The sequence below is a fragment of the Ranitomeya variabilis genome, chromosome 3, assembly GCF_051348905.1.
Source record: "Ranitomeya variabilis isolate aRanVar5 chromosome 3, aRanVar5.hap1, whole genome shotgun sequence".
In the NCBI taxonomy this organism is placed as follows: Eukaryota; Metazoa; Chordata; class Amphibia; order Anura; family Dendrobatidae; genus Ranitomeya; species Ranitomeya variabilis.
The window spans coordinates 236,598,397-236,624,027 of NC_135234.1; the positions used below are offsets into that span (position 1 = coordinate 236,598,397).

At 41.3% G+C, this 25,631-nt stretch overlaps 1 protein-coding gene across 1 annotated transcript; it reads right to left on the reverse strand.

Moving 5' to 3' along the window:
* Nucleotides 1–655: 655 nt before the first annotated feature.
* On the reverse strand, nucleotides 656–25,354 carry LOC143818113 (gastricsin-like). The gene is made up of 9 exons (XM_077299533.1): nucleotides 25,279–25,354; nucleotides 21,873–22,014; nucleotides 20,616–20,733; nucleotides 13,631–13,761; nucleotides 13,154–13,353; nucleotides 6,050–6,157; nucleotides 3,328–3,475; nucleotides 1,343–1,441; nucleotides 656–951 (listed from the first exon to the last, which is right to left on the reverse strand). Exons 1-9 carry the CDS (start codon nucleotides 25,332–25,334, stop codon nucleotides 799–801), a joined length of 1,155 nt encoding a protein of 384 aa, XP_077155648.1. The 5' UTR covers nucleotides 25,335–25,354; the 3' UTR covers nucleotides 656–798.
* Nucleotides 25,355–25,631: the final 277 nt, after the last annotated feature.

Here is a 25,631-nt window from a genome sequence, read left to right on the forward strand (position 1 = left end):
AACCACTTTTGTATTTAGCTTTATTGTACAATGCCCTACACTTCTCCCTACCTAGCTAATCCCTAAATGTTATTTTTTTGCTTCACTTCCTGTGTTGTTTCATTTGATAAAAGTCTCCAGCAAGATGTCACAGGAGGCTAGGGCTGCACTCACCGACCCTCAAGGAACAGAATACCAACAAAACACTGCAGGGAAGTGAGTGCAGCCCCAGACTCCTCTCAAACGAAACATCACAAGAATTGAAGTAAAAAAAACACATTTAGGGATTAGCTAAGATAGGAAGAAGTGTAGGGGATTGTATAATAAGGATAATTGAAAAAGTGTTTGGGGTGTAAAGGTAGATATTTAGAAAGGACATTTTTGGAGCAAGACCAACCCTTTAAGTACAGTCATAGGAGACCTTAGAGTTTTTTCAGTGCAACTTCAGGCTTTGCAGAACTTGCAATTCATGGCAAATTGATTAGCTGCTAATTAAAATTTTTGAATTTCACAAAGCTGGAAAACAAATTTTGTGTCAAAAAATGTTCATGTGGAAACAGTATTGGCAATCGTAATGTAAATAATATGATTAAGAAACATGGTTTGTGATATTCCTGAGATTAGCTTTTCTTCACCGAAGAATATAAAAAACACAACAAACATTAAGTAATTTTTTGCACCCAGTTTATTGATAGAAATGGGAAACATGGATATGAAATAAGAATATTCCGCAAAATATATTGCAATATAATTGGCTGATAGATATTGTTATCAATCATGCGTTCTCATGTTTCTAGCATAGTGGTAATCCCAGGCAGTCTATGCTACTTGAGCAAATCCAACACGACTGTTTCCAAAGTCAAAGACTGAATAATACTGCCTCAGGAAAACATCTCCCAGAATCCAGAGAGGGTCTCCATTCTGTGCTGGAAGGCTGATGTCAATGAAGTTGGCGGAACAGTATCCGTTCTCCTAGAAATGTAACACAATTATAATGTAATTCTCTACATAAAAAAGGAGTATCAACATATGCAGAGGGTTTGAACCTTTATTATAATGTAATTAATATAAATGAAGAATTTGTATTGGAAAAAACCCATTCTCTTCAAATGTCTATCTAAAGCAGACTGAAAATTAATATCTACCAGAAATATGCAAACTGCCTCTTCAGAGAAAAAGAGGACTTGAACTCTATCCATATTGCAGCTTCTTATTTGTTTTTCTCTAGATGATGATCAGGTCCGATTTAACTTTAAAATCTTTGCAGATTTTTGTAAGAATGTGATTTCTTAGATCTCTACATTTAATAGGTCGATATCTGATCATAAATACTTAAAACAGATATAATGTTTCAAGTTTTTACCTGAATGATGTATGCGGATGGTTCCAGGGGGAAAGAGACTCCATTGATGGTGAAGGTGAGAGTTGGCAAGTTCTGAAGGTTGTTGCAGTTAACGTAATACTGAAAATGGAAAAGTATAATTAGAATATAAGGTACATCAGATATACCGCCAAAATATTTATCAATGATTAACTAAAAACTGCAGCTCAATCAATATCTGCAATGCTCTCCTGTATAAAAAAAAACATAGTTTTGTAACTATCAATACAAATAAAACATATACAATACTGTGCAAAAGATTTAGGCCAGTGTGGAAAAATAGTATTTATAATTTATTTTTACCAAATTAACAAAATGCAAAGTAAACAAACAAAGGAGAAATCTAAATCAAATCTATGTTTGGTGTGACTGCCATTTGTCTCAAAACAGTAGCAAATCTTCTAAGTACACTTGCACAAAATTAGGAATTTTGTAGAATTATAGCCAGGTGTATGAGTAATCACTTCTACCAAACAGGTGACAATGATCATCAATCTCATATGTAGGTTGAAACGGGGTGGACACAGACAGAAAAAGGCCTACTGTGCAAGAACAATATATGGTCTCTTTGTAGTCCAATAATGTGTCTGTTACAGAAATGACGTACCACTTTGGAGGTGGAAGTAGGCCCCCTTACCTCTTAGTCCCCCTGTGCAGATGGATGTACATTTCTGGGTAAAATACAGTTATTAACTGAAACAGAAAGCCATGTAGGAGACAAAAATCTGTGTGAGGAAAAGCCAAATTCTACCGCAATGGTGAGGCAGTGGAAGATAGTTTCATGTCACTAGTCGCACACCACGTCATGACTGAGCACAGCAACAAAACACAAGGTAGCTAAACGGAATCATCAAGGTCTCTCATAGGCAAAGTTTTCAAAGCAATCTGAATTTCAAGATGTTCTGTTCAAGCTCTCTTGAAAGCGCACCAAAAAATGGGCAACGTTGAGAACTCTAGATGCAGTGGTCAGCCAAGGAAATGAAAGACACATTATGCTTGCTTTGCTTCAAGATGTGCAATAGTGTCTTCAGCTCAGAGCTAACAGCTGAAAGTGGGAGCCAGCTACACTCATCTTTTGTTTGGAGAAATATGTCCAGAAGTGGTCATCATGGAAGAACTGCAGCTAAATAGCCATATTTTCCACATGGGAACAAGGCCAAGTGAATCACTATGCACAAAAAACATGGAGTTGCAAAAAAGTGGCAACAGGTGCTCTGGACTGGTGAGTCACAATGTGAAATATGTGGCTGAAGGCAGTTTGTTCACAGAGGGCTGGAGAGCGATACAATAATGAGTTTCTGCAGGCAACAGTGGAGCATGGTGGAGGTTCTTTGCAAGTTTGGGGCTGCATATCAGCAAATGGAGTTGGTAAGAAATAATGGTGTGCTTAGAAATACAGGCAGATACTTATTGATCATGCAGTATCTGGGAGGCATGTGATTGGCTTCAAATGTATTCTGCTGCAGAACAACTAACGGAAACATATAGCCAGTATAATTAAGAACTATTTTCAGCATAATGAAGAACAATGAGTCCTTGAAATTACTATATGGCCCCACAGAGACTTGATCTCAACATCATTGAGTCTGTCTGGGATTATATAAAGAGACAGAAGGATTTTCAAAAGCCTAAATCCACAGAAGGTCTGTGGTTATTCCTCCAAGATGTTTGTTAATTGATAAAAAAAAAATCTATTAATATTCCTATTTTTTAAAGCATTCTTACTTTTCAGTAGTTTTCACACACCTACCTAAAGCATTTGCACGGTACTGTAATGTATGTATATACTGTGTGTATATATATACACATACTGTATATATATATACACAGAAAGCAATGTCTCTCGCGCTCTCTCTGTATATATATATATATACAGTATATATATATACACATATACTGTATATATATATACATATATGTACACATTTGTATACAATTGTATACAATATAAATCAAAACAATCTTACGCCTCCATTCTGTGTCTGCTGGATGCCAAGGTATGGTAGCAGCTGTTGCATGTATGTTTGAGGAATATTGAGCTGTGTGGTTCCAGTATCTACGATAGCTTGACAACCTCCACTGCACCATCCAGTAGCTTGTCCATTGATGGAAAATCTGTAAAAATAGACAAAGCTTCAGTAATAGGGTAAAATACACACCAATCATTACATATATGTCTAACAATTGTTTCTATGGTGATTATCTTGTAACACATATTTATATACAGTAAAATGTATTAATTAAATGTTTAGGAAAAAATTAGTTCTAGTATGAATTGCAAGTCAACAAATGCTTATAAACCAATTGTTAATCATTTAGAAAACTGAATGCCACTAATACAATGGCTTGAAAAAGTAATCACATAATTTGCTTTTTACCTATTTTGTTACATTACAACCTGTGTTTAAATATTTTTGTATTCCGATTTGTGTGTGATGCATCAGCACTAAATAGTCTAAGTTGGTGAAGTGAAGTGAGAAAAATTAGGAGCAAATTAAATTTATGGGATCAAATAACTAAAAATTGCCTTGTGCATATGTATTCACCCTTGCTATAAAGCCCATAAAAATTTCTGGTGCAAACAATTGCCTTCATAAGTCACATGCTTAGTGAAAGGGAGTCCACCTGTGTGAAATCTAAGTGTCACTTGTACTGTCGGTATATACACACCTTTTCTGAAAGGCCACAGCGGCTGCAACACCATTAAGCAAAGCGCACCACTAACCAAACAACATCATTAAGACCAAGGAGATCACCAAACAAGTCAAGGACAAAGTTGTTGAGAAGTACAAGTCAGGGTTGGGTTATAAAAAAACAATACCAATCTCTGACGATACCCCAGAGCACCATCAAATCCGTTATCATCAAATGGAAAGAACATGGTACCACAACAAACCTGCCAAGAGAGGGTCTCCCACCAAAACTTTCAGCCCAGGCAAGGAGGACATTAATTAGAGAGGTAGCACAGAGACCAAAGGTAACCCTGAAGGAGCTGCAGAGCTCCCAAGCAGAGACTGGAGTATCTGTTCATACAACCACAATAAGCCATACACTCCATAGAGGTGGCCTTTATGGAAAAGTGCGCAAAAAAAAGCCTTTACTTAGAAAAATTGTAAGGCTCATTTTGAGTTTGAGACTGAAATTGAAGTTTTTGGCAACAAAGGTAAATGCTGTGTCTGGCGCCAAACCAACACAGCTCTTCACCCCAAGAACACCATCTCCACAGTGAAACATGGTGGTGGCAGCATCATGCTGTGGAGATGTTTTTGGCATCTGGGACAGGGAAAATGGTCCGAGTTGAGGGAAAGATGGATGGTGCGAAATTCAAGGATATTCTTGAGCAAAACCTGTTTCAGTCTGTCAGTGATATGAGACTGGAATGAAGTTTCACCTTCCAACAAGACCATGACCCAAAGCATACTGCTAAAGCAACACTCGTGTTGATTAAAGGGAAACAGTAAATGTTTTGAAGTGACCTAATCGAAGCTCAGGCCTTATTGTTATTCTGTAATGTCTTTTATTGTCTGTTCTAAAATGTAAAGTGCTGTGGAATATGTTGGCGCTACAGAAATAAAATTATCCAATTTTTTTTATTTTTTTTTTAATCCAATTGAGAATCTGTGGTCAGACTTGAAAATTGAAGTTCACCAGAGGAAACCATCTAACTTGATGTAGCTGGAGCAGTTTTGCCTTGAAGAATGGGCAAAAATCCCAGTGTCAAGATGTGGAAAGCTCATAGAGACTTTCAGCTGTAATTGCCGCAAAAGGGGCTCTACAAAGTACTGACTCTAGGGGGGGTGAATAGTTAGGCACACTTTAGTTTTTAGTTATTTTGTCCTATTTGTTGTTTGCTTCACAGTAAAAAAACAAATGTTCCCAGTTGCAGGCATGTTCTTTACATGAACTCTGTTGTGAGGTAGCAAAACATGAAAAATGCCAAGGAAAGTGAATATGTTCGCAAGCCTCTTAAGATGGAGATAAGCATTTATGTAAAAAAAAAAAATAGCACTTGAGTTCACACTTGCAAATTGAATTCACACTTACAAATTTTCAGGCATGTTTGAAGACCACTGTTTTGATGAACTGATACCTCTCTTATGTATACCTCACATTCCTAGGTTTTAGTTCCTTGTATTAACTGGCGATAGTAGCTAAATGTAACTGTCAATGAATAGCTTTCCATTTAAAGGCTGTATTTGAACTTTGTTTTTTGTGAATGATAGACCTCATTAAACAGATGTATGGTACCTGTCTTTGACTATCCATATTCTAAATGTAACACACGGACCTCTATTACTTGGATGGATGATCTTGCATTACAATGAATACTGATATGTGTGTATATGATAATACTAATGCCAGCCACGTTCAATTTTTTGCTAGAACTTATTTTGTAATGGAGGTAGTAGTTGTACTTTAAAATAAGCTCAAACTAACTTTATATTGTTAGAATCATCAAGGTTATTGCACAAAAGGTTTAACAATCTAGATAACTAAGGAGTCAATTTGTTGTTTATCCATAAGACCTGGAAGCTGATCTATTGGTGAAACCTTGGTAAGCACTATGGAATCCAATGCACCCAAATATATATTAAATATATACTTTTTTTGTGTTTAGTCCTTCATTTGAATGTAAGATGGAGAAACAGGACACAATAAATGAAGACTATAATTGTAAACGATACTTACTCCTGAAGAGCAATTTGCCAGTAGAGCTGATCTGAAAGTGGAGCCCAGTTAATTTGTCCAGTGTAATAGTTAGGATCCACTCCTCCAAACACAACTTCACCTGATTGGCTGAAAATAAGAAATAAAATATGAAAAACATAATAGATGCATGAATAGTACTAGGAGAACAGCATGAATTTAACACCTGAAGTTAACAAAATATGTAATTCTCTGAAAGCCATGAATGCTCATGTCATCACACTACCTCCCCTATTTTTTACAGAGGATGTGGTGTGCTTTGGATCATGAACTGTTCCAAGCTTTTTCCATACTTTCTTCTTCTGGTACAGGCTGAACTTAGTTTCATCTGTCCAAAGAATGCTTTTCCAGAACTGGGCTGGCTGTCATGATTCTCAATGGCGAGAGAACATAGCCCAGCATATATGAGAACTAGCTCTTGGAAGATGGAAACTATACTGACCATGAACTAAACCTGCTGCACAACTAGAAGTGGCCGGGTAGCATGCCTACGTTTTTTATCCCTAGATGCCCAGCGCCAGCCGGAGAACTACCTAATCCTAGCAGAGGAAAAGACAGTCCTGGCTCACCTCTAGAGAAATTTTCCCAAAAGGCAGACAGAGGCCCCCACATATATTGGCGGTGATTTTAGATGAAATGACAAACGTAGTATGAAAATAGGTTTAGCAAAATCGAGGTCCGCTTACTAGATAGCATGAAGACAGAAAGGGCACTTTCATGGTCAGCAGAAAACCCTATCAAAACACCATCCAGAAATTACTTTAAGACTCTAGCATTAACTCATAACACCAGAGTGGCAATTTCCGCTCACAAGAGCTTTCCAGACACAGTAACGAAACAGCAGCTGTGAACAGGAACAAAATGCAAAAACACACAAGGACAAAAGTCCAACTTAGCTAGGAGTTGTCTAGTAGCAGGAACATGCACAGAAGGCTTCTGATTACATTGTTGACCGGCATGAAACTGACAGAGGAGCAAGGTTATATAGCGACTCCCACATCCTGATAGGAGCAGGTGAACAGAGGGGATGATGCACACAAGTACAATTCCACAAGTGGCCACCGGGGGAGCCCAGAATCCAATTTCACAACAGTACCCCCCCCTCAAGGAGGGGGCACCGAACCCTCACCAGAACCACCAGGGCGATCAGGATGAGCCCTATGAAAGGCACGGACAAGATCGGAGGCATGAACATCAGAGGCAGTGACCCAAGAATTATCCTCCTGACCGTATCCCTTCCATTTGACCAGATACTGGAGTTTCCGTCTGGAAACACGAGAGTCTAAGATCTTTTCCACAACGTACTCCAACTCACCCTCAACCAACACCGGAGCAGGAGGCTCAACGGAAGGCACAGCCGGTACCTCATACCTGCGCAACAATGACCGATGAAAAACATTATGAATCGAAAAGGATGCAGGGAGGTCCAAACGGAAGGACACAGGGTTAAGAATCTCCAATATCTTGTACGGGCCGATGAACCGAGGCTTAAACTTAGGAGAAGAAACCCTCATAGGGACAAAACGAGAAGACAACCACACCAAGTCCCCAACACAAAGCCGAGGACCAACACGACGACGGCGGTTGGCAAAAAGCTGAGTCTTCTCCTGGGACAACTTCAAATTGTCCACCACCTGCCCCCAAATCTGATGCAACCTCTCCACCACAGCATCCACTCCAGGACAATCCGAAGATTCCACTTGACCGGAGGAAAATCGAGGATGAAACCCCGAATTACAGAAAAACGGGGACACCAAGGTGGCAGAGCTGGCCCGATTATTGAGGGCGAACTCCGCCAAAGGCAAAAAAGCAACCCAATCATCCTGATCCGCAGACACAAAACACCTCAAATATGTCTCCAAGGTCTGATTAGTCCGCTCGGTCTGGCCATTAGTCTGAGGATGGAAAGCAGACGAAAAAGACAAATCTATGCCCATCCTAGCACAGAATGCCCGCCAAAATCTAGACACGAATTGGGTCCCTCTGTCAGAAACGATATTCTCCGGAATACCATGCAAACGAACAACATTTTGAAAAAACAGAGGAACCAACTCGGAAGAAGAAGGCAACTTAGGCAAGGGAACCAGATGGACCATCTTAGAGAAACGGTCACACACCACCCAGATGACAGACATCTTCTGAGAAACAGGCAGATCCGAAATAAAATCCATCGAGATGTGCGTCCAAGGCCTCTTCGGGATAGGTAAGGATAACAACAATCCACTAGCCCGAGAACAACAAGGCTTGGCCCGAGCACAAACGTCACAAGACTGCACAAAGCCTCGCACATCTCGTGACAGGGAAGGCCACCAGAAGGACCTTGCCACCAAATCCCTGGTACCAAAGATTCCAGGATGACCTGCCAACGCAGAAGAATGAACCTCAGAGATGACTCTACTGGTCCAATCATCAGGAACAAACAGTCTACCAGGTGGGCAACGATCAGGTCTATCCGCCTGAAACTCCTGCAAGGCCCGCCGCAGGTCTGGAGAAACGGCAGACAATATCACTCCATCTTTAAGGATACCTGTGGGCTCAGAATTACCAGGGGAGTCAGGCTCAAAACTCCTAGAAAGGGCATCCGCCTTAACATTCTTAGAACCCGGTAGGTAAGACACCACAAAATTAAACCGAGAGAAAAACAACGACCAGCGCGCCTGTCTAGGATTCAGGCGCCTGGCAGACTCAAGGTAAATTAAATTTTTGTGGTCAGTCAATACCACCACCTGATGTCTGGCCCCCTCAAGCCAGTGACGCCACTCCTCAAAAGCCCACTTCATGGCCAAAAGCTCCCGATTCCCAATATCATAATTCCGCTCGGCGGGCGAAAATTTACGGGAAAAAAAGGCACAAGGTCTCATCACGGAGCAGTCGGAACTTCTCTGCGACAACACCGCCCCAGCTCCGATTTCAGAAGCGTCGACCTCAACCTGAAAAGGAAGAGCAACATCAGGCTGACGCAACACTGGGGCGGAAGAAAAGCGGCGCTTGAGCTCCCGAAAGGCCTCCACAGCATCAGGGGACCAATCAGCAACATCAGCACCCTTCTTAGTCAAATCAGTCAATGGTTTTACAACATCAGAAAAACCAGCAATAAATCGACGATAAAAGTTAGCAAAGCCCAAAAATTTCTGAAGACTCTTAAGAGAAGAGGGTTGCGTCCAATCACCAATAGCCTGAACCTTGACAGGATCCATCTCGATGGAAGAGGGGGAAAAAATGTATCCCAAGAAGGAAATCTTTTGAACCCCAAAAACACACTTAGAACCCTTCACACACAAGGAATTAGACCGCAAAACCTGAAAAACCCTCCTGACCTGCTGGACATGAGAGTCCCAGTCATCCGAAAAAATCAGAATATCATCCAGATACACAATCATAAATTTATCCAAATAATCGCGGAAAATGTCATGCATAAAGGACTGGAAGACTGAAGGGGCATTTGAAAGACCAAAAGGCATCACCAAATACTCAAAATGGCCCTCGGGCGTATTAAATGCGGTTTTCCACTCATCCCCCTGCTTGATTCGCACCAAATTATACGCCCCACGGAGATCAATCTTAGAGAACCACTTGGCCCCCTTTATACGAGCAAACAAATCAGTAAGCAGTGGTAACGGATATTGATATTTAACCGTGATTTTATTCAAAAGTCGATAATCAATACACGGCCTCAAAGAGCCGTCTTTCTTAGACACAAAGAAAAAAACGGCTCCTAAGGGAGATGACGAAGGACGAATATGTCCCTTTTCCAAGGACTCCTTTATATATTCTCGCATAGCCGCGTGTTCAGGCACAGACAGATTAAATAAACGACCCTTAGGGTATTTACTACCCGGGATCAAGTCTATGGCACAATCGCACTCCCGGTGCGGAGGTAGTGAACCAACCTTGGGTTCTTCAAAAACGTCACGAAAGTCAGACAAGAATTCAGGAATCTCAGAGGGAATAGATGATGAAATGGAAACCAAAGGTACGTCCCCATGAGTTCCTTTACATCCCCAGCTTAACACAGACATAGCTCTCCAGTCGAGGACTGGGTTATGAGATTGCAGCCATGGCAATCCCAGCACCAAAACATCATGTAGATTATACAGCACCAGAAAGCGAATAACCTCCTGGTGATCCGGATTAACACGCATAGTCACTTGTGTCCAGTATTGTGGTTTATTACTAGCCAATGGGGTGGAGTCAATCCCTTTCAGAGGTATCGGAGCCTCCAATGGCTCCAAATCATACCCACAGCGTTTGGCAAAGGACCAATCCATAAGACTCAAAGCAGCGCCAGAGTCGACATAGGCGTCCGCGGTAATAGATGACAAAGAACAAATCAGGGTCACAGATAGAATAAACTTAGACTGTAAAGTGCTAATTGAAACAGACTTGTCAGGCTTCTTAGTACGCTTAAAGCATGCTGATATAACATGAGTTGAATCACCACAATAGAAGCACAACCCATTTTTTCGTCTAAAATTCTGCCGCTCGCTTCTGGACAGAATTCTATCACATTGCATATCTTCTGGCGTTTTCTCAGTAGACACCGCCAAATGGTGCACAGGTTTGCGCTCCCGCAGACGCCTATCGATCTGAATAGCCATCGTCATGGACTCATTCAGACTCGCAGGCACAGGGAACCCCACCATAACATCCTTAATGGCATCAGAGAGACCTTCTCTGAAAATCGCCGCCAGGGCGCACTCATTCCACTGAGTAAGCACAGACCATTTGCGGAATTTTTGGCAGTATATTTCAGCTTCATCTTGCCCCTGAGACAAGGACATCAAGGCCTTTTCCGCCTGAAGCTCTAAATGAGGTTCCTCATAAAGCAACCCCAAGGCCAGAAAAAACGCATCCACATTGAGCAACGCAGGATCCCCTGGTGCCAATGCAAAAGCCCAGTCCTGAGGGTCGCCCCGGAGCAAGGAAATTACAATCCTGACCTGCTGTGCAGGGTCTCCGGCAGAGCGAGACTTCAGGGACAAAAACAATTTGCAATTATTTTTAAAATTTTGAAAGTGAGATCTATTCCCCGAGAAGAATTCAGGCAAAGGAATTCTAGGCTCAGACATAGGTGCATGAACAACAAAATCTTGCAAATTTTGTACCTTTGTGGCGAGATTATTCAAACCTGTAGCTACACTCTGAAGATCCATTTGAAACAGGTGAACACAGAGCCATTCAAGGATTAGAAGGAGAGAAAGAGAGGAAGGCTGCAGCATAGGCAAACTAGCAAGTGATTCAATTAAGAGCACACTCAGAACTAGAGAAAAAAAAAAAAAAAAATTGTAGCAGACTTCTTTTTTCTCTCCTTTCTCAGCCAGTAATTTAACCCTTTTTTGGGCCGGTCAAACTGTCATGATTCTCAATGGCGAGAGAACATAGCCCAGCATATATGAGAACTAGCTCTTGGAAGATGGAAACTATACTGACCATGAACTAAACCTGCCGCACAACTAGAAGTGGCCGGGTAGCATGCCTACGTTTTTTATCCCTAGATGCCCAGCGCCAGCCGGAGAACTACCTAATCCTAGCAGAGGAAAAGACAGTCCTGGCTCACCTCTAGAGAAATTTTCCCAAAAGGCAGACAGAGGCCCCCACATATATTGGCGGTGATTTTAGATGAAATGACAAACGTAGTATGAAAATAGGTTTAGCAAAATCGAGGTCCGCTTACTAGATAGCATGAAGACAGAAAGGGCACTTTCATGGTCAGCAGAAAACCCTATCAAAACACCATCCAGAAATTACTTTAAGACTCTAGCATTAACTCATAACACCAGAGTGGCAATTTCCGCTCACAAGAGCTTTCCAGACACAGTAACGAAACAGCAGCTGTGAACAGGAACAAAATGCAAAAACACACAAGGACAAAAGTCCAACTTAGCTAGGAGTTGTCTAGTAGCAGGAACATGCACAGAAGGCTTCTGATTACATTGTTGACCGGCATGAAACTGACAGAGGAGCAAGGTTATATAGCGACTCCCACATCCTGATAGGAGCAGGTGAACAGAGGGGATGATGCACACAAGTACAATTCCACAAGTGGCCACCGGGGGAGCCCAGAATCCAATTTCACAACAGCTGGCTTCTTTAGATGTTTTTTTGTCAAAGTCTAATCTGGCCTTTCTATTTTAAAGGATGATTAATGATTTACACCTTCTGTATTTGCTTTCATGAAGTCTTCTCTTTATGGTAGAGTTAGATACTGAAACACCTACTTCCTGGAATTGTTCTCCACTTAATTGGATGTTGTGAATCAGTTTTTCTTCACTATGGAAAGGATTCTGTAATCATTCATCACTGTTGTCTTGTGTGGACGTCTAGACCTTTTCGAGTTTCCAAACTCACCAGTGGACTACTTTTTTTGCAGAATGTACCAAACTGGTGATTTAGCCACGCCTTACATTTCTGCTAACTCTCTGATGGATTTCTTCTTTTTTCAGTCTAATGAGGTCTGTTCCTCTTATAATGAGAGCTCCTTTGACTGCAGATTGTGGGCTCACAGCAACAGCTTCCAAATGCAAATGTCACACTTGGAATCATCTCCAGACCTTTTACCTGCTTAATTGATGATGGATTTACGCCCATGCCCCCATTAAAGAGCTTTTGAGATAATTGTCCAATTACCTTTGGTCCCATGAAAAAGAGGCAGCTACATATTAAAGAGCTGTGATTCCTAAACCTTTACTTCAATTAGTATGTGAATACCCTCAAATTAAAGCCACGTTCACATGTTCAGTATTTGGTCGGTATTTTACATTAGTATCTGTAAGCCATAATAAAGGCTGGAACAATCAAAGGAAAACTATAATAAAACATGTGCACAACTACATTTTTCACACACTGCTGGTTTTAGATTACAACTACTGATGTGAAATACTTACCAAATACTGAATGTGTGAACATGGCCTAAAACTGATAGTCTGCACTTTAAGCCCATATTGATTATATAACTGTGTCTTGAATATCTTTTGGTAAACAGATAAAATGCCAAAATGCATGTCACTGTCTAAATATTTCTGTAATTTTTGGCCATCAGCACATTCTCATGTATCTAAATATTCCATAAAAAAATAAACATTTTACCTGCCAAGGTAGATGCCGAAAATGGGCTGATTCAAGAGGTTGTCCTGTAATATTCCTTGCATCACAGTGGTAGCACCACCAACTGAAAGACCAGGATAAGCTAATCCCAAGATACCATCAAATGGGGAATAATAAAAGTTACCAGAGGGCTCTGTAACGGTCAGACCAAATTCCTGATTTGGGATGGTAAGGCCTTGAATCTAGAAGAATGAAAACAAGGGATATAGTAAATCTCTAAATGCTGCAAGATCACACACATGGCCTTAATATTCTGGGCATTTGAGATGTATTGACTAATACTATTTTTTTTTAGCAGACATCTTCATAATGCAATCACATCTAAACTGTTATTGCATATTTACTTCTGCAAACTTTTTTTTGTACATTAGTGAGTGGCAAGTCTACACCTTGTGAAGACAACTTTAGTAAATACTGAATTAGACAGAAAGAGTTAAATGATGCAATAGAATGTCTTACATAGACAGTATCATATCCAAACAATCCAGTGACACTGCTGGCAACGTTTCCACCTCCATATCCCATAGTGAATCGCTGTCCATTGGAAGTATAAGTGGAGGACTGACTTGGGTTAAATACATGATGGTTTGCTAAAGAAGTAATAAAAAAACAAAACATTTATATTTATTATATATGTAAATTGAACAACAATTATTTTTAAAATGTCTTTCCAACTAGTGTAAGAGGTAAATAAATATCTATCACCATCTAACATCCATCTATCCTACGGCGTAGCTGCATCCCATTGTTTATGGTGATTTTTTTTTAACAATCAACTAAAAGGCATACATTACATTTATGATGTTTTGGTTAAGCATGACATGGCGACGAATAGGAACCATAGAATAGATATGTACGAAATCAATAAAACTTAACTTTTAATAATGTAAAAGATAAAAAATGGAGGCTTAACCTACATAATAATACATATAAAATGATGATGCACAATACACATGTTAAGTGCCCAAATGAACCAGTGCAATTAATGAAATGTTTCGGTCTCACCCATAATGCTGTCAGAGGAGATCATCCATAAATTCGGGAAGGGACAGTGGCCATACAGGTTTTCCTACATTCCTTGTAGTGCCCCATATGAGGTCTCCGATCCTGACAAGGACAGTACCCAAGTGTGGTCCTGTCCCACTAAATGTCATTACGTTTACACTCACAACACTTTTCGTCCAACTGTAGCAGGGGACTCCTCAGGGAAATGCACAAATTAGTGGAGAGAATAGAATGGGAGTCAAGTAAAACCCTTAGCAGATATGAAGAATGGGACATATTATCAAGGGCCTATACTATCATGGCACTCTAAAAGTTGGCAGAGTGCTGTGCCACAAAAAAATAAATAAACATGGAATAAAACACCTTTGGAAAAATAATGACTGTGAATAGAAGAATTATGTTATAAGAGAATCACAGTTCATGGGAGCAGCCATTTTGGAATTGGCAGCTCAGCCTGATAAATGAGACACGCACCCAGATTCCGAGCTGCTCACTAGGCAGCGCTTGAGGCTACATAGTAACAAGTAAAACACATATCAGCTTACTCTTTGGTGATCTGGCAAGTCAGTTTGCATGAGAGTGATCATCTATAAAAGTCCACATTTATACTGAAAGTGTATATAGATGGATGTTATATAAAACCTTCTAGTTAACACGATCCAAGTGTATATATACAATATATATATATACAGTACAGACCAAAAATTTGGACACACCTTCTCATTTAAAGATTTTTCTGTATTTTCATGACTATGAAAATTGTAAATTCACACTGAAGGCATCAAAACTATGAATTAACACATGTGGAATTATATACTTAACAAAAAAGTGTGAAACAACTGAAAATATGTCTTATATTCTAGGTTCTTCAAAGTAGCCACCTTTTGCTTTGATAACTGCATTGCACACTCTTGGCGTTCTCTTGATGAGCTTCAAGAGGTAGACACCGGAAATGGTCTTCCAACAATCTTGAAGGAGTTCCCAGAGATGCTTAGCACTTGTTGGCCCTTTTGCCTTCACTCTGCGGTCCAGCTCACCCCAAACCATCTCGATTGGGTTCAGGTCTGGTGACTGTGGAGGCCAGGTCATCTGGCGTAGCACCCCATCACTCTCCTTCTTGGTCAAATAGCCCTTACACAGCCTGGAGGTGTGTTTGGGGTCATTGTCCTGTTGAAAAATAAATGATGGTCCAAATAAACGCAAACCGGATGGAATAGCATGCCGCTGCAAGATGCTGGGGTAGCCATGCTGGTTCAGTATGCCTTCAATTTTGAATAAATCCCCAACAGTGTCGCCAGCAAAGCACCCCTACACCATCACACCTCCTCCTCCATGCTTCACGGTGGGAACCAGGCATGTAGAGTCCATCCGTTCACCTTTTCTGCGTCACACAAAGACATGGTGGTTGGCACCAAAGATCTTAAATTTGGACTCATCAGACCAAAGCACAGATTTCCACTGGTCTAATGTCCATACCTTGTGTTCTTTAGCCCAAACAAGTCTCTTCTGCTTGTTGCCTGTCCTTAGCAGTGGTTTCCTAGCAGCTATTTTACCATGAAGGCCTGCTGCACAAAGTCTCCTCTTAACAGTTGTTGTAGAGATGTGTCTGCTGCTAGAACTCTGTGTGGCATTGACCTGGTCTCTAATCTGAGCTGCTGTTAACCTGTGATTTCTGAGGCTGGTAACTCCGATAAACATCCTCAGAAGCAGAGGTGACTCTTGGTCTTCCTTTCCTGGGGCGGTCCTCATGTGAGCCAGTTTCTTTGTGGTGCTTGATGGTTTTTGCAACTGCACTTGGGGACTTTTTCAAGTTTTCCCAATTTTTCAGACTGACTGACCTTCATTTCTTAAAGTAATGATTTCCACTCGTTTTTCTTTACTTAGCTGCTTTTTTCTTGTCATAATACAAATTCTAACAGTCTATTCAGTAGGACTATTAGCTGTGTATCCACCAGACTTCTGCTCAACACAACTGATGGTCCCAACCCCATTTATAAGGCACGAAATCCCACTTATTAAACCTGACAGAGCACACCTGTGAAGTGAAAACCATTTCTGGTGACTACCTCTTGAAGCTCATCAAGAGAATGCCAAGTATATATATAGTGAAAATATAATAACACATTAGGAATATGCGTGTGTTTATTTGCGCATATTTTTGGATTTGTGCCATGGGCATGCAAAAAAACAAAGGGCCATAAAGCCAAAGTTCTAATTGCCCCCTCCTGTACAACACCAATAAATAATGGCAGGATCACAGAGCATTGGTGAATTTGCAGGGCATATATCCTGTGAAGGATGGCACTAGAGAGATCGCACAGAATCCTTCTGCTGCCAACACATGTGATGAACCCACACGTCGCCACCCTGCCTGACATGACATCACTGTTATCTCAGATGGATGAGGTAATGCGGTCTACCCACTTTCACCAACGTGACATTCTGCCTTCACTGGGGTCAGCTTGGTACAGTTTTACACAGACACCCCCTGTCCACAGGGGCCCAAGGAGGCACAGGGAGTGAGCGGATGTGGCCCACATAGTCACTGACTCCACAAGGTGGGTAAGCCACAAAAGGTCATTGCTAAAGAAGCTGGCTGTTCACAGAGTGCTGTATCCAAATATATTAATGGAGAGTTGAGTGGAAGGAAAAAGTGGGGTAGAAAAAGGTGCACAAGCAATCGGGATAACCGCAGTCTTGAAAGGATTGTTAAGAAAAGGACATTAAAAAATTGGGAGGAGATTCGCAAGGACTGGACTGCTGCTGGAGTCATTGCTTCAAGAGCCACCACACACAGACCTATCCAGGACATGGGCTACAAGTGTCTCATTCCTTGTGTTCAGCCACTCATGACCAATAGACAATGCCAGAAGCGTCTTACCTGGGCCAAGGAGAAAAATAACTGGACTGCTGCTCAGTGATCCAAGGTGTTGTTTTCAGATGAAAGTAAATTTTGCATTTCATTTGGAAATCAAGGTCCCAGAGTCCCAGCAGGACTTGGCACCTGTCCACATTGACAAAAGTACCAATACCTGAATACCTGGTTTCAAAACAGCAGTATCACTGTGCTTGATTGACCAGCAAACTCGCCTGACCTTAACCCCATAGAGAATCTATGGGGTATTGTCAAGAGGAAGATGAGAGGCACTAGTCCCAACAATGCAGATGAGCTGAAGGCTGCTATCAAAGAAACTTGGGCTTCCATAACACATTAGCAGTGCCACAGGCTGATCGCCTTTATGCCATGCCGCATTGATGCAGTAATTGATGCAAAAGGTGCCCCAACCAAGTATTGAGTGCATTTACTGAACATAAATTTCAGTAGGCCAACATTTCAGATTTTTAAATAATTTTTCAAGCTGGTGTTACAAAGTATTCTAATTTAGTGAGATAATGACTTTTGGGTTTTCTTTGCACCTAAGCCATAATCATCAACATTAACAGAAATAAACACTTGAAATAGATCACTCTATTTGTAATGACTCAATATAATACATGAGTTTCACTTTTTGTATTGAAGAACTGAAATCAATTTACTTTTTGATGATATTCTAATTTTGTAAGAAGCACCTGTATATGCAAATACAATAATGGTAGGACAAAATATATAAGCAGAGGGATCATGTCAATTACTGGGTTGATGTTTGACCCTGTGTAGGCTGGGCCGCAGGGGGCATGGGCTGCCAGCTGGCTCCTAGGTCCTTCCCAGCATGTTACTCGAAGCAGTCCCTACTGTCGAAAGTGGACTGCATGCATAACAGAGAGACCACATGGCCTTGAACTAGCCTTTATCCCCTTTGGGTTACTCCCCTCTGGGCTGAACCTAAATCCCTTCCCCTTGCCTCTGCAGCTAAAAACTCCAAAACCTAAAATGAGTCATAATTCCGTAATAAACGGTCCTAGGGAGGCTGCTACGTGTTAAAACCAAACAAAGCTTAGCTATCTGGTTTCTACTAGCTGTTCTATGTATCGCCATACCCCTGGTTACTAGAACGTATCGACACCCAGGCATGTTTTGGGGATCTTGGAAATATACACGATGTACGGCTAGAACACATAGTATCTCCGTAACTCCCTATGGAATTATGTTCTAGAAGGTGTCTGGAGGCTCAGGAATACTATATATTGCAAGCAAGCCTTTGTTCTGCTTGGAGCTGGTCAAGGTGTGAGATCTGTCAATCACAGTCTTTGAGGCTCGGCAAGCTAGGTGCCAGCTTTCTCATACAACTGAACGCTGAAGGGGGTTTTATAATCCCATCTTAGATGGGATACAAATGATTGACATGAACTTATATCTCCAAAATTCTTCACACCTCCCAACTTTTAAAGACAGGGAGAGGGACATATATTGCGGCAACTACACAAAAATACCACCCTTACTGAAGCCCCTTAGTTCATTTAAAAATGGCTCATTGCAGGAGCCAAAATGTTGCATGATTTGGCTTGGAATCAGTAATTTTCATTCTCTGAAGTGCTGCCTTTTTTGTACTTTAAGGTCCAATGGTCATCCACATTTTGTGAATTTTTTTCAAATACTTAGAAATACTGAGGTAAAATACTGAATGTCCCCTTATACTGTATATGTTGAGAGCGTCTGGCGATGCCTCCTGGTGCAAGTAACTAAGGGCTGCGCTGCTTATTCCTCTGATTAGCGCTCACCAGTCAATGCATTAGCCAGTATGCATCCTCCAGATGTAAGCGAATTGTTCGAAGGTGAGGAGAGTGAAGTGGCTTCTGATTGACCACAGAGATCACATGACATCACACAGTACATGATCGCCATGAGAGACATTGCAGACACTGCTGGAAAGGTGCCAGCACAAGAGGTCAGTACAAGGGTTGTTACTTTAAAAGGGGCAAACATAGAAATTGAGATGGGGCTGTTCTAGTAGTGGAAATATACATAAATGAACAATGTATACTTATTTATAGAAGCAGAAAACTGCAGCTACCTCCCCTTTCCAGCTCCTAGTCCATTGATGTCCTGCTCCTACATAACACATACTGCAGCCATAGAGCATATTCTCCTCCTCTGCATTTACACAATCTACATACACTTTTTTGAAGTCTGGCGCTCTGTAAGACTTCAGTGGAGGAGGACATTGTGTGGAGCAGACCTGTGCAAAGGTCATCACCTCTTCAGTGACCCTATTTCTTTACTTATCAGCTGCCTGCAGATTTAGACCCCTTTCACAATGATTTTTTCACCATGCTCAGGGGTCCCATCAAGGTTTAGATCCAAACCCAACGCAGAGCAGGATTCGGGAGTCAATGTGTGTTCTGTCCTGCATTATTTTCCGGCATATACGCCCACTGGAGGCAGACACTCGGATGCAGTCTACTTTGTCTGAGTGTCCTCCTCCAGTAGGAGAGTAGGAGTATACTCCCCAAAATTATAGTCAGTGGCCCCATCTGCACATACACCCGAATGACTTTTTTACGGGGGGACTCAAACGTAAGCCCTGATGGGACCATTGAAGGTGGAGCAAAGCGAAGTGTGAAGGCACCCTTACACTTAGCTATCTCCATTATTTTTAAAGCAGGACTGGGTGCTGATATTCAGGACTGGGGACAGATAAGCAGCTCTTAGAGCAAGTAACTCACTTTCTCTTGATGCTATGCATCATGGGAAAGTGACATAAGCAGAGCAGGGGAGCTTGGGAATTATCCTGAAGGTGACTTCAGCGGAAGTCAGTTTAGTTGAATGAGAGGTTTGTGCAATGAGCATGAGTTATTCTCAGTGTTGGTGTATCCTTTGCTTATATTTTTTTTTCGTAATATTACTATTATTACATCAGCTTTTAAAATAAAGAATAGAAAATGCAATAATAATTTAAATTGTTGCTATTGATCTTGGCATCTGAGTGATGTAACAGTCAAGATAAGGCTCCCTATATTATCCCATAGTTGTTAACCTGTCCATTGCTGGAGGGTGTCAACTGTATGTAATAACTGACATCTGTTGTGGATGGCATAGTCCATTTTCTGTAGTCAGAAAAAAATAGCACTGTAAAGTTATGTCCTGTGAATGAATAAGCAGTACATGAATTTTGCATCTGATTATATGTTATGTGTAATATATAAAGGGGTTGTCCAGGCTTGGGGTTCAAATCTGTAGTGACATCATGTGACTGCAGATTGAGAATACTAACAGCACAAAGTGCACACTGTCAAAATCCTCCAGTGCCAACGCAAGGAGCCGGTGGTCATGTCATCGATTTACATACTTCTGCCCACATTCAAACTAAACATGTCTGAATTCACTCACTTTACTTGCACTGAGAAAGGCCATGCAAGTCTAGTCAGGATGTGACTGCATGTATACAAATGACCTGACCGCACGCAGTGAGTGACTGGAGACTTTAGCCTCAAGCCTGGATAACCTCTTTAAGAAAAGGGACGGAAATCAATGTACAGTATTGGCCCCTTTTATACTCACTGCAGGCTGTGCTTTGACAGTAAGTAGATGGAACCCAGAGGTTGGAGGAACCTGTGTCGAACAAAACCAGGAAGTTCTGAGGAGGTGTTCCAATACTAATTGGTCCATAGTAATAAGTCTAAAAACCAAACAAAGAAGTTATGGTTCCATTATTGAACTATTATATTTGCTGCATAACAGTGATAAAAATGTAGGCATCAATTAAAATAAACAAAGAAATATAGCGCTTCTCCGGGGAAATTCAACATTTAAAGAGGTTGTCCACTACTTTATCATTGATGACCTATCCTCAGGAAAGGTCATCAATGTCTGATCGGCTGGGGTCTGACACCCAGCACCCCGCCGATCAGCTGTTCATGGGGTCGGTGCGTAGCTGCTCCGTCTTCTGATAGTGGTCGCGGCTGGATACTGCACATCCGCCTGCTATTAATTTGAATAGGAGGCAGGTGTGCAGTACCCACTGTAGGAAGATGGAGCAGTTCCGCAATTGAGCAGATCTGGCTGGTGGCCGCCGAGGAGAACAACTGATCGTCGAGAATGCCGAGTGTCGGAACTTGACCAATCATTGATGACCTATCCTAAGCACAGGTCATCACTGATGAAGTAGTGGACAACCTCTTTAAGATTTCAGTAAACTTGACTATGATCCATTAAAAAAATTAATTAAACATTTAATAAATGCCATCTTAGGCTAAATTCACATTTGCGTATATTATGTGCGCAGCGTATCATTTGCATACGCAAACGCATGCCAAAACGCATGTTTACGCAGCGTTTTTATCCGCATCAGCTTACACATGACGGCAAAAAATATGCTGCGTGTGCATGCATTTGCATGCGTTTTTGCCTGCGTTTGCGTTTTTTATGTGCATGCGTTCGATATTTCCAGGAGGGCTTGTCTCAATGGGCGTGCCTCAATCAGTTCCTGGACATGCGCAGTCCGAAGTACGCAAGCGCATCGAGCGCATGCGTACGCATGCGTTCCTATAGACAGTAATGCATTTTTTTAAACGCACGCATACGCATGCCTGCGCATATTTCACAGATTTTTGATGCCTCCAAAAATGCAACATGTTGCGTTCGCTGCGCCCAGCCGCACATGGCAAAAAAAGCATGCGTACGCAAAAGCGTGCAAACCACATGTCCATGCGTACACCACATTAAAGATATGTACGCATGACGCATGCAGATCTATGCGGATCAAACGCTGCGCACAGATACGCAAATATGAACCCGGTATTAGGAAGTCTAACATACATCAAAATACATGGACTCAGTAGCAACGGCATATCCTCTGTATTTATCTGACAAATCAATCTTGTGAGTCTTCAGATAATCATCCAGAACTCCAGCTTCCCTCATTTTCTGCCGGATGGACTTTCCTTTACTCAGAGGAACTCTAAAAATGAACATAAATAGCATAAATGTGATATATCAGCGCTGCAATAATAATCTTGATATTAGTTATAATAAGTGTACACCTTAGGAGATATATTTTTTTTATGCCTAAAGGGGTTGACCAGTGAAAATAAGTGGTCATATCTCCACAAGATAGGTGATAGCTTATAGATCAGACTTTATTTAACCTCCGAGACCTGCACTGATCAGCAGAAGAAGACACGTTTTATCTTAGTTATTCTACGTAGCTCACCTGACCACCTATTCATTACTCCCTATGGGACTGCCGAGCGCTGCACTCAGCTTTTTCTGGAAGCCACAAAGTGAATGATTGGAGCAGTGGCTGGGCATGTGCACTGTCGCTCCATTCTAACAGGGATAAATGTTACCCATTCTGCCAGTTGGTCCCAATGGCTGGACCCTCACATATCTATAATTTTTCACATATCCAAATGCCACATAATTTTTAATTAAATCTAATCACAAACATTACTTTTACCGTAAAACACATGCATTTAAGTAAAAAAAAATTGCCCCTGAAGATCTCCATATTCTTTAAAGGGAATCTGTCAACAGATTTTTGCTATTAAATCTGAGAGCAGCATAATGTAGAGGCAAAGACTCTCATTCCTGGGATGTGTCACTTGCTCAACAGCTTGATATAGTTTCATTACAATCAGTCTTTTATCACCAGGAAATTATCACTGCAGGATTAGATGTCTCATGACAGCAATTCAACTAATCTGTGAAACCCCACCCATACCAGGATTGACAGTGTTAGGTTAATTCTACAATGTCCAGGAGTGTGGAAGAGATCTCTTGTTTCCTTTCCCCACCTTCACTGCCTGGTGTTCTGCTCTGTTGTTTGTGAGTGCATATTTGTGTGATTGACATTTTCCTTTATCCCTGTAAGTATTCTCCCCATTTCCCTGGGTGGGGGAGGGGACAGTTTATGGCTGATGATCTTAGGAGCTCAGCAAGGTATGTGGCCCCGATGTCTTCCCTATTAGAAGTAACCTGTAGAACAGGGATAGCTAGGGTGCCCTTACCTTTAGGGACAAGGAAGAAGCCCCTAGCACTGGGATATCTGAGCCATTGCACAGCCTCTCTGCCTCTACATCATGATACTGTCTGATTCCATAAAAAACCTGGTGACAAATTCTCTTTAATTAATTTGATACTAGAAATCAGACTGCACTTCAGAGAACTTGTGCGTTATTAACAGAAAGGTCTCATTCAGACTTGCGTGTTCCACATACTTGTGTGTTCCATGTTTTTAACAGATAGTACCTGTACCTATTATAGTCTATACAGTAGCATAGCTACCGGGGCAGAGGGAACAGTCGCCCTGAGCCCCATGAAGTGCCCCACTTCACTGTTGGGGATTGACCTGTTGGATCCAGCACCATATGGACTGTTTGCCATTCATTTCAATATCTCTTGCCAGCTAAGTTTTGATTATTTACACTCAGTTCTGATGAACCTAATTAAGGGGGAAACGCGTTGAGTGGAAGAGTGTAAAGGCATACTGCCTTATTAATGTGATATACCATATATTGCTTATTTATATGGTGGAAAAGGCTTATTGCCAATATTATGAGCATATATTATACTATGTTCACTTGGCTTAGGTACATGTGTTGATTTTTTTCATTTACCCTGCCATATATTTTTGGTGTCAGATTTATGAGCCGTTTATTAAATATGAGGAAGTATCAAGCACTTTAAATGTCTTTAGATGTATGGGTAACAGAGACATTGAATCTTATATTACTGACTAAGTACTGGAGTGCTAAGGTTTTAAGGTACCGTCACACTCAGCGACGCTGCAGCGATATAGACAACGATCCGATTGCTGCAGCCTCGCTGTTTAGGTCGCTGTAGAGATGTCAAACACATCAGCTCCACAACGATACAGGAGCGATCCAGTGACGTAACGACGACTCACTTATCGTTCTCACAGGTCGTTAGCTCCATGTCAAACATTGCTGACATCGTTGCTTTTGCTGTCAAGCACGACGATACACGCCGATCTGATGACCAAATAAAGTTCTGGACTTTAAGCTCCGACCAGCGATATCACAGCGGGATCCAGATCGCTGCTGCGTGTCAAACACAACGAGATCGCTATCCAGGACGCTGCAACGTCACGGATCGTTGTCGTTCTCGTTGGAAAGTTGTTTAGTGTGAAGGTACCTTTAATCTGGGGTGAGGCCTCTCCTTCAGTAACCTTCTTTTAGGGCAACTGGTTAAATATAACAATCATTCTCTTTGATGTTTACAAGGCACTAAGCACCTTAATATCCATTATTATTATTATCTGGAACGCTTCTCCCTTGTCTGTCATATCTCTTTATCTTGGGATCTTTATAACAATATCAATATCTAGGTGATTTGATGTTAATCATTAATTGAGGGATAGAAGGGACAACCGCCGGTGAATAAGGGCGCCATATCGTTACATCTAGGGTGTCAACCCCCACTGTTTAGGCAGGTTGGACAATATAGGGTCAAGTAGTATAACAAGATTCACCAATAAAGAAATCATCTTGGTGATAGCCCTTGTTGTTAAGATTTTTATTAATGCCAAATCATTTCCTTCTGACACCCTTTTTCCATCAATTTTCTTTTTCCAATCCCCTAACCCCACTAGGATCATTAAGGTTAGCAGGGTGCGCCGTCGACGAGTGGGGGCGCCATTGCGCAGGATTTAGGGTGCCAGCCTCCGCTGTCAGGCAGGGTAAAGTGGAGTATATTGCAGGGACAGGCACCTCCCTGGCTATCTTTTCAACAGTATACGCTATACTGTGGTGGTGGTGGTGGTGGTGGTGGTGTTTGATCATTTTAAGAATTTCTGGATAGAAATAAAAATGACATTTTAATAAATTCTTCATTTTTGTTTTTTTTCTGTGACTTTTGGCATCTGTCTTTGCTATTTTTCATTACAGGCAGTGTCCCATTGGGTGCGAAGTGCCCACTAGTAACATTGACTTTGGGATCCCACTGTTCTACTATGTGCAAATATCACATTACCCTCGTTCACAAATATATAATAATACACTTGGTAGTTTGTTATATGAATGATGAGATGCAGCTATTATCTGCACATAGTGAATCAAGTATATGTTGATAACTACTGCTCATATAGCTGGGTCCACCAGGGAATTCACCTGTTTCCTGGTGGGCCAGTCCAAGCCTGATTACAGGAATTGTTTGGGGTCTACTTTTCTAAAAGTGGAAAAGTGAGTTCACTTATGTCACTTACCTCACAAGTCCCTCTGAGAGATGTAAGCAAACGAGTGCAAAGACCAAAACCTTCATGATTGTGGTATTTCCCCAACCTGGCTGATGCCTGTCACTTGCAGGGGTCTTTTATGCTGCACACCTCATGACACAATCAGATAACACAATCCTACAATCACTCATTATCTCGGATTGTGTTTGCTTTCCTTTCAAGCAATATTTAAATCAGGAAACAGACTTGGCAAACATATTCCATTGCCTAAGATAATACCTAAAATATGTTTTGTGATACAAAACTACAGTATCCATTACTTACAGTTTAGTTAACCTTCAGGCTTTGTGTTTCATTTTACTAAGGTGGAATAATGGGCTAAT

Coding starts and splice junctions, on each gene's coding strand:
- LOC143818113 (XM_077299533.1), bottom strand. CDS start 25,334: ATGAAGGTTTTGGTCTTTGCACTCGTTTGCTTACATCTCTCAGAGGGA. Junction 13,354..13,630: donor TTGGATATGATACTGTCTAT/GTAAGACATTCT, acceptor TCATTCTTCTAG/ATTCAAGGCCTTACCATCCC. Junction 1,442..3,327: donor AGCAGACACAGAATGGAGGC/GTAAGATTGTTT, acceptor TTCCATTTTCAG/TATTACGTTAACTGCAACAA.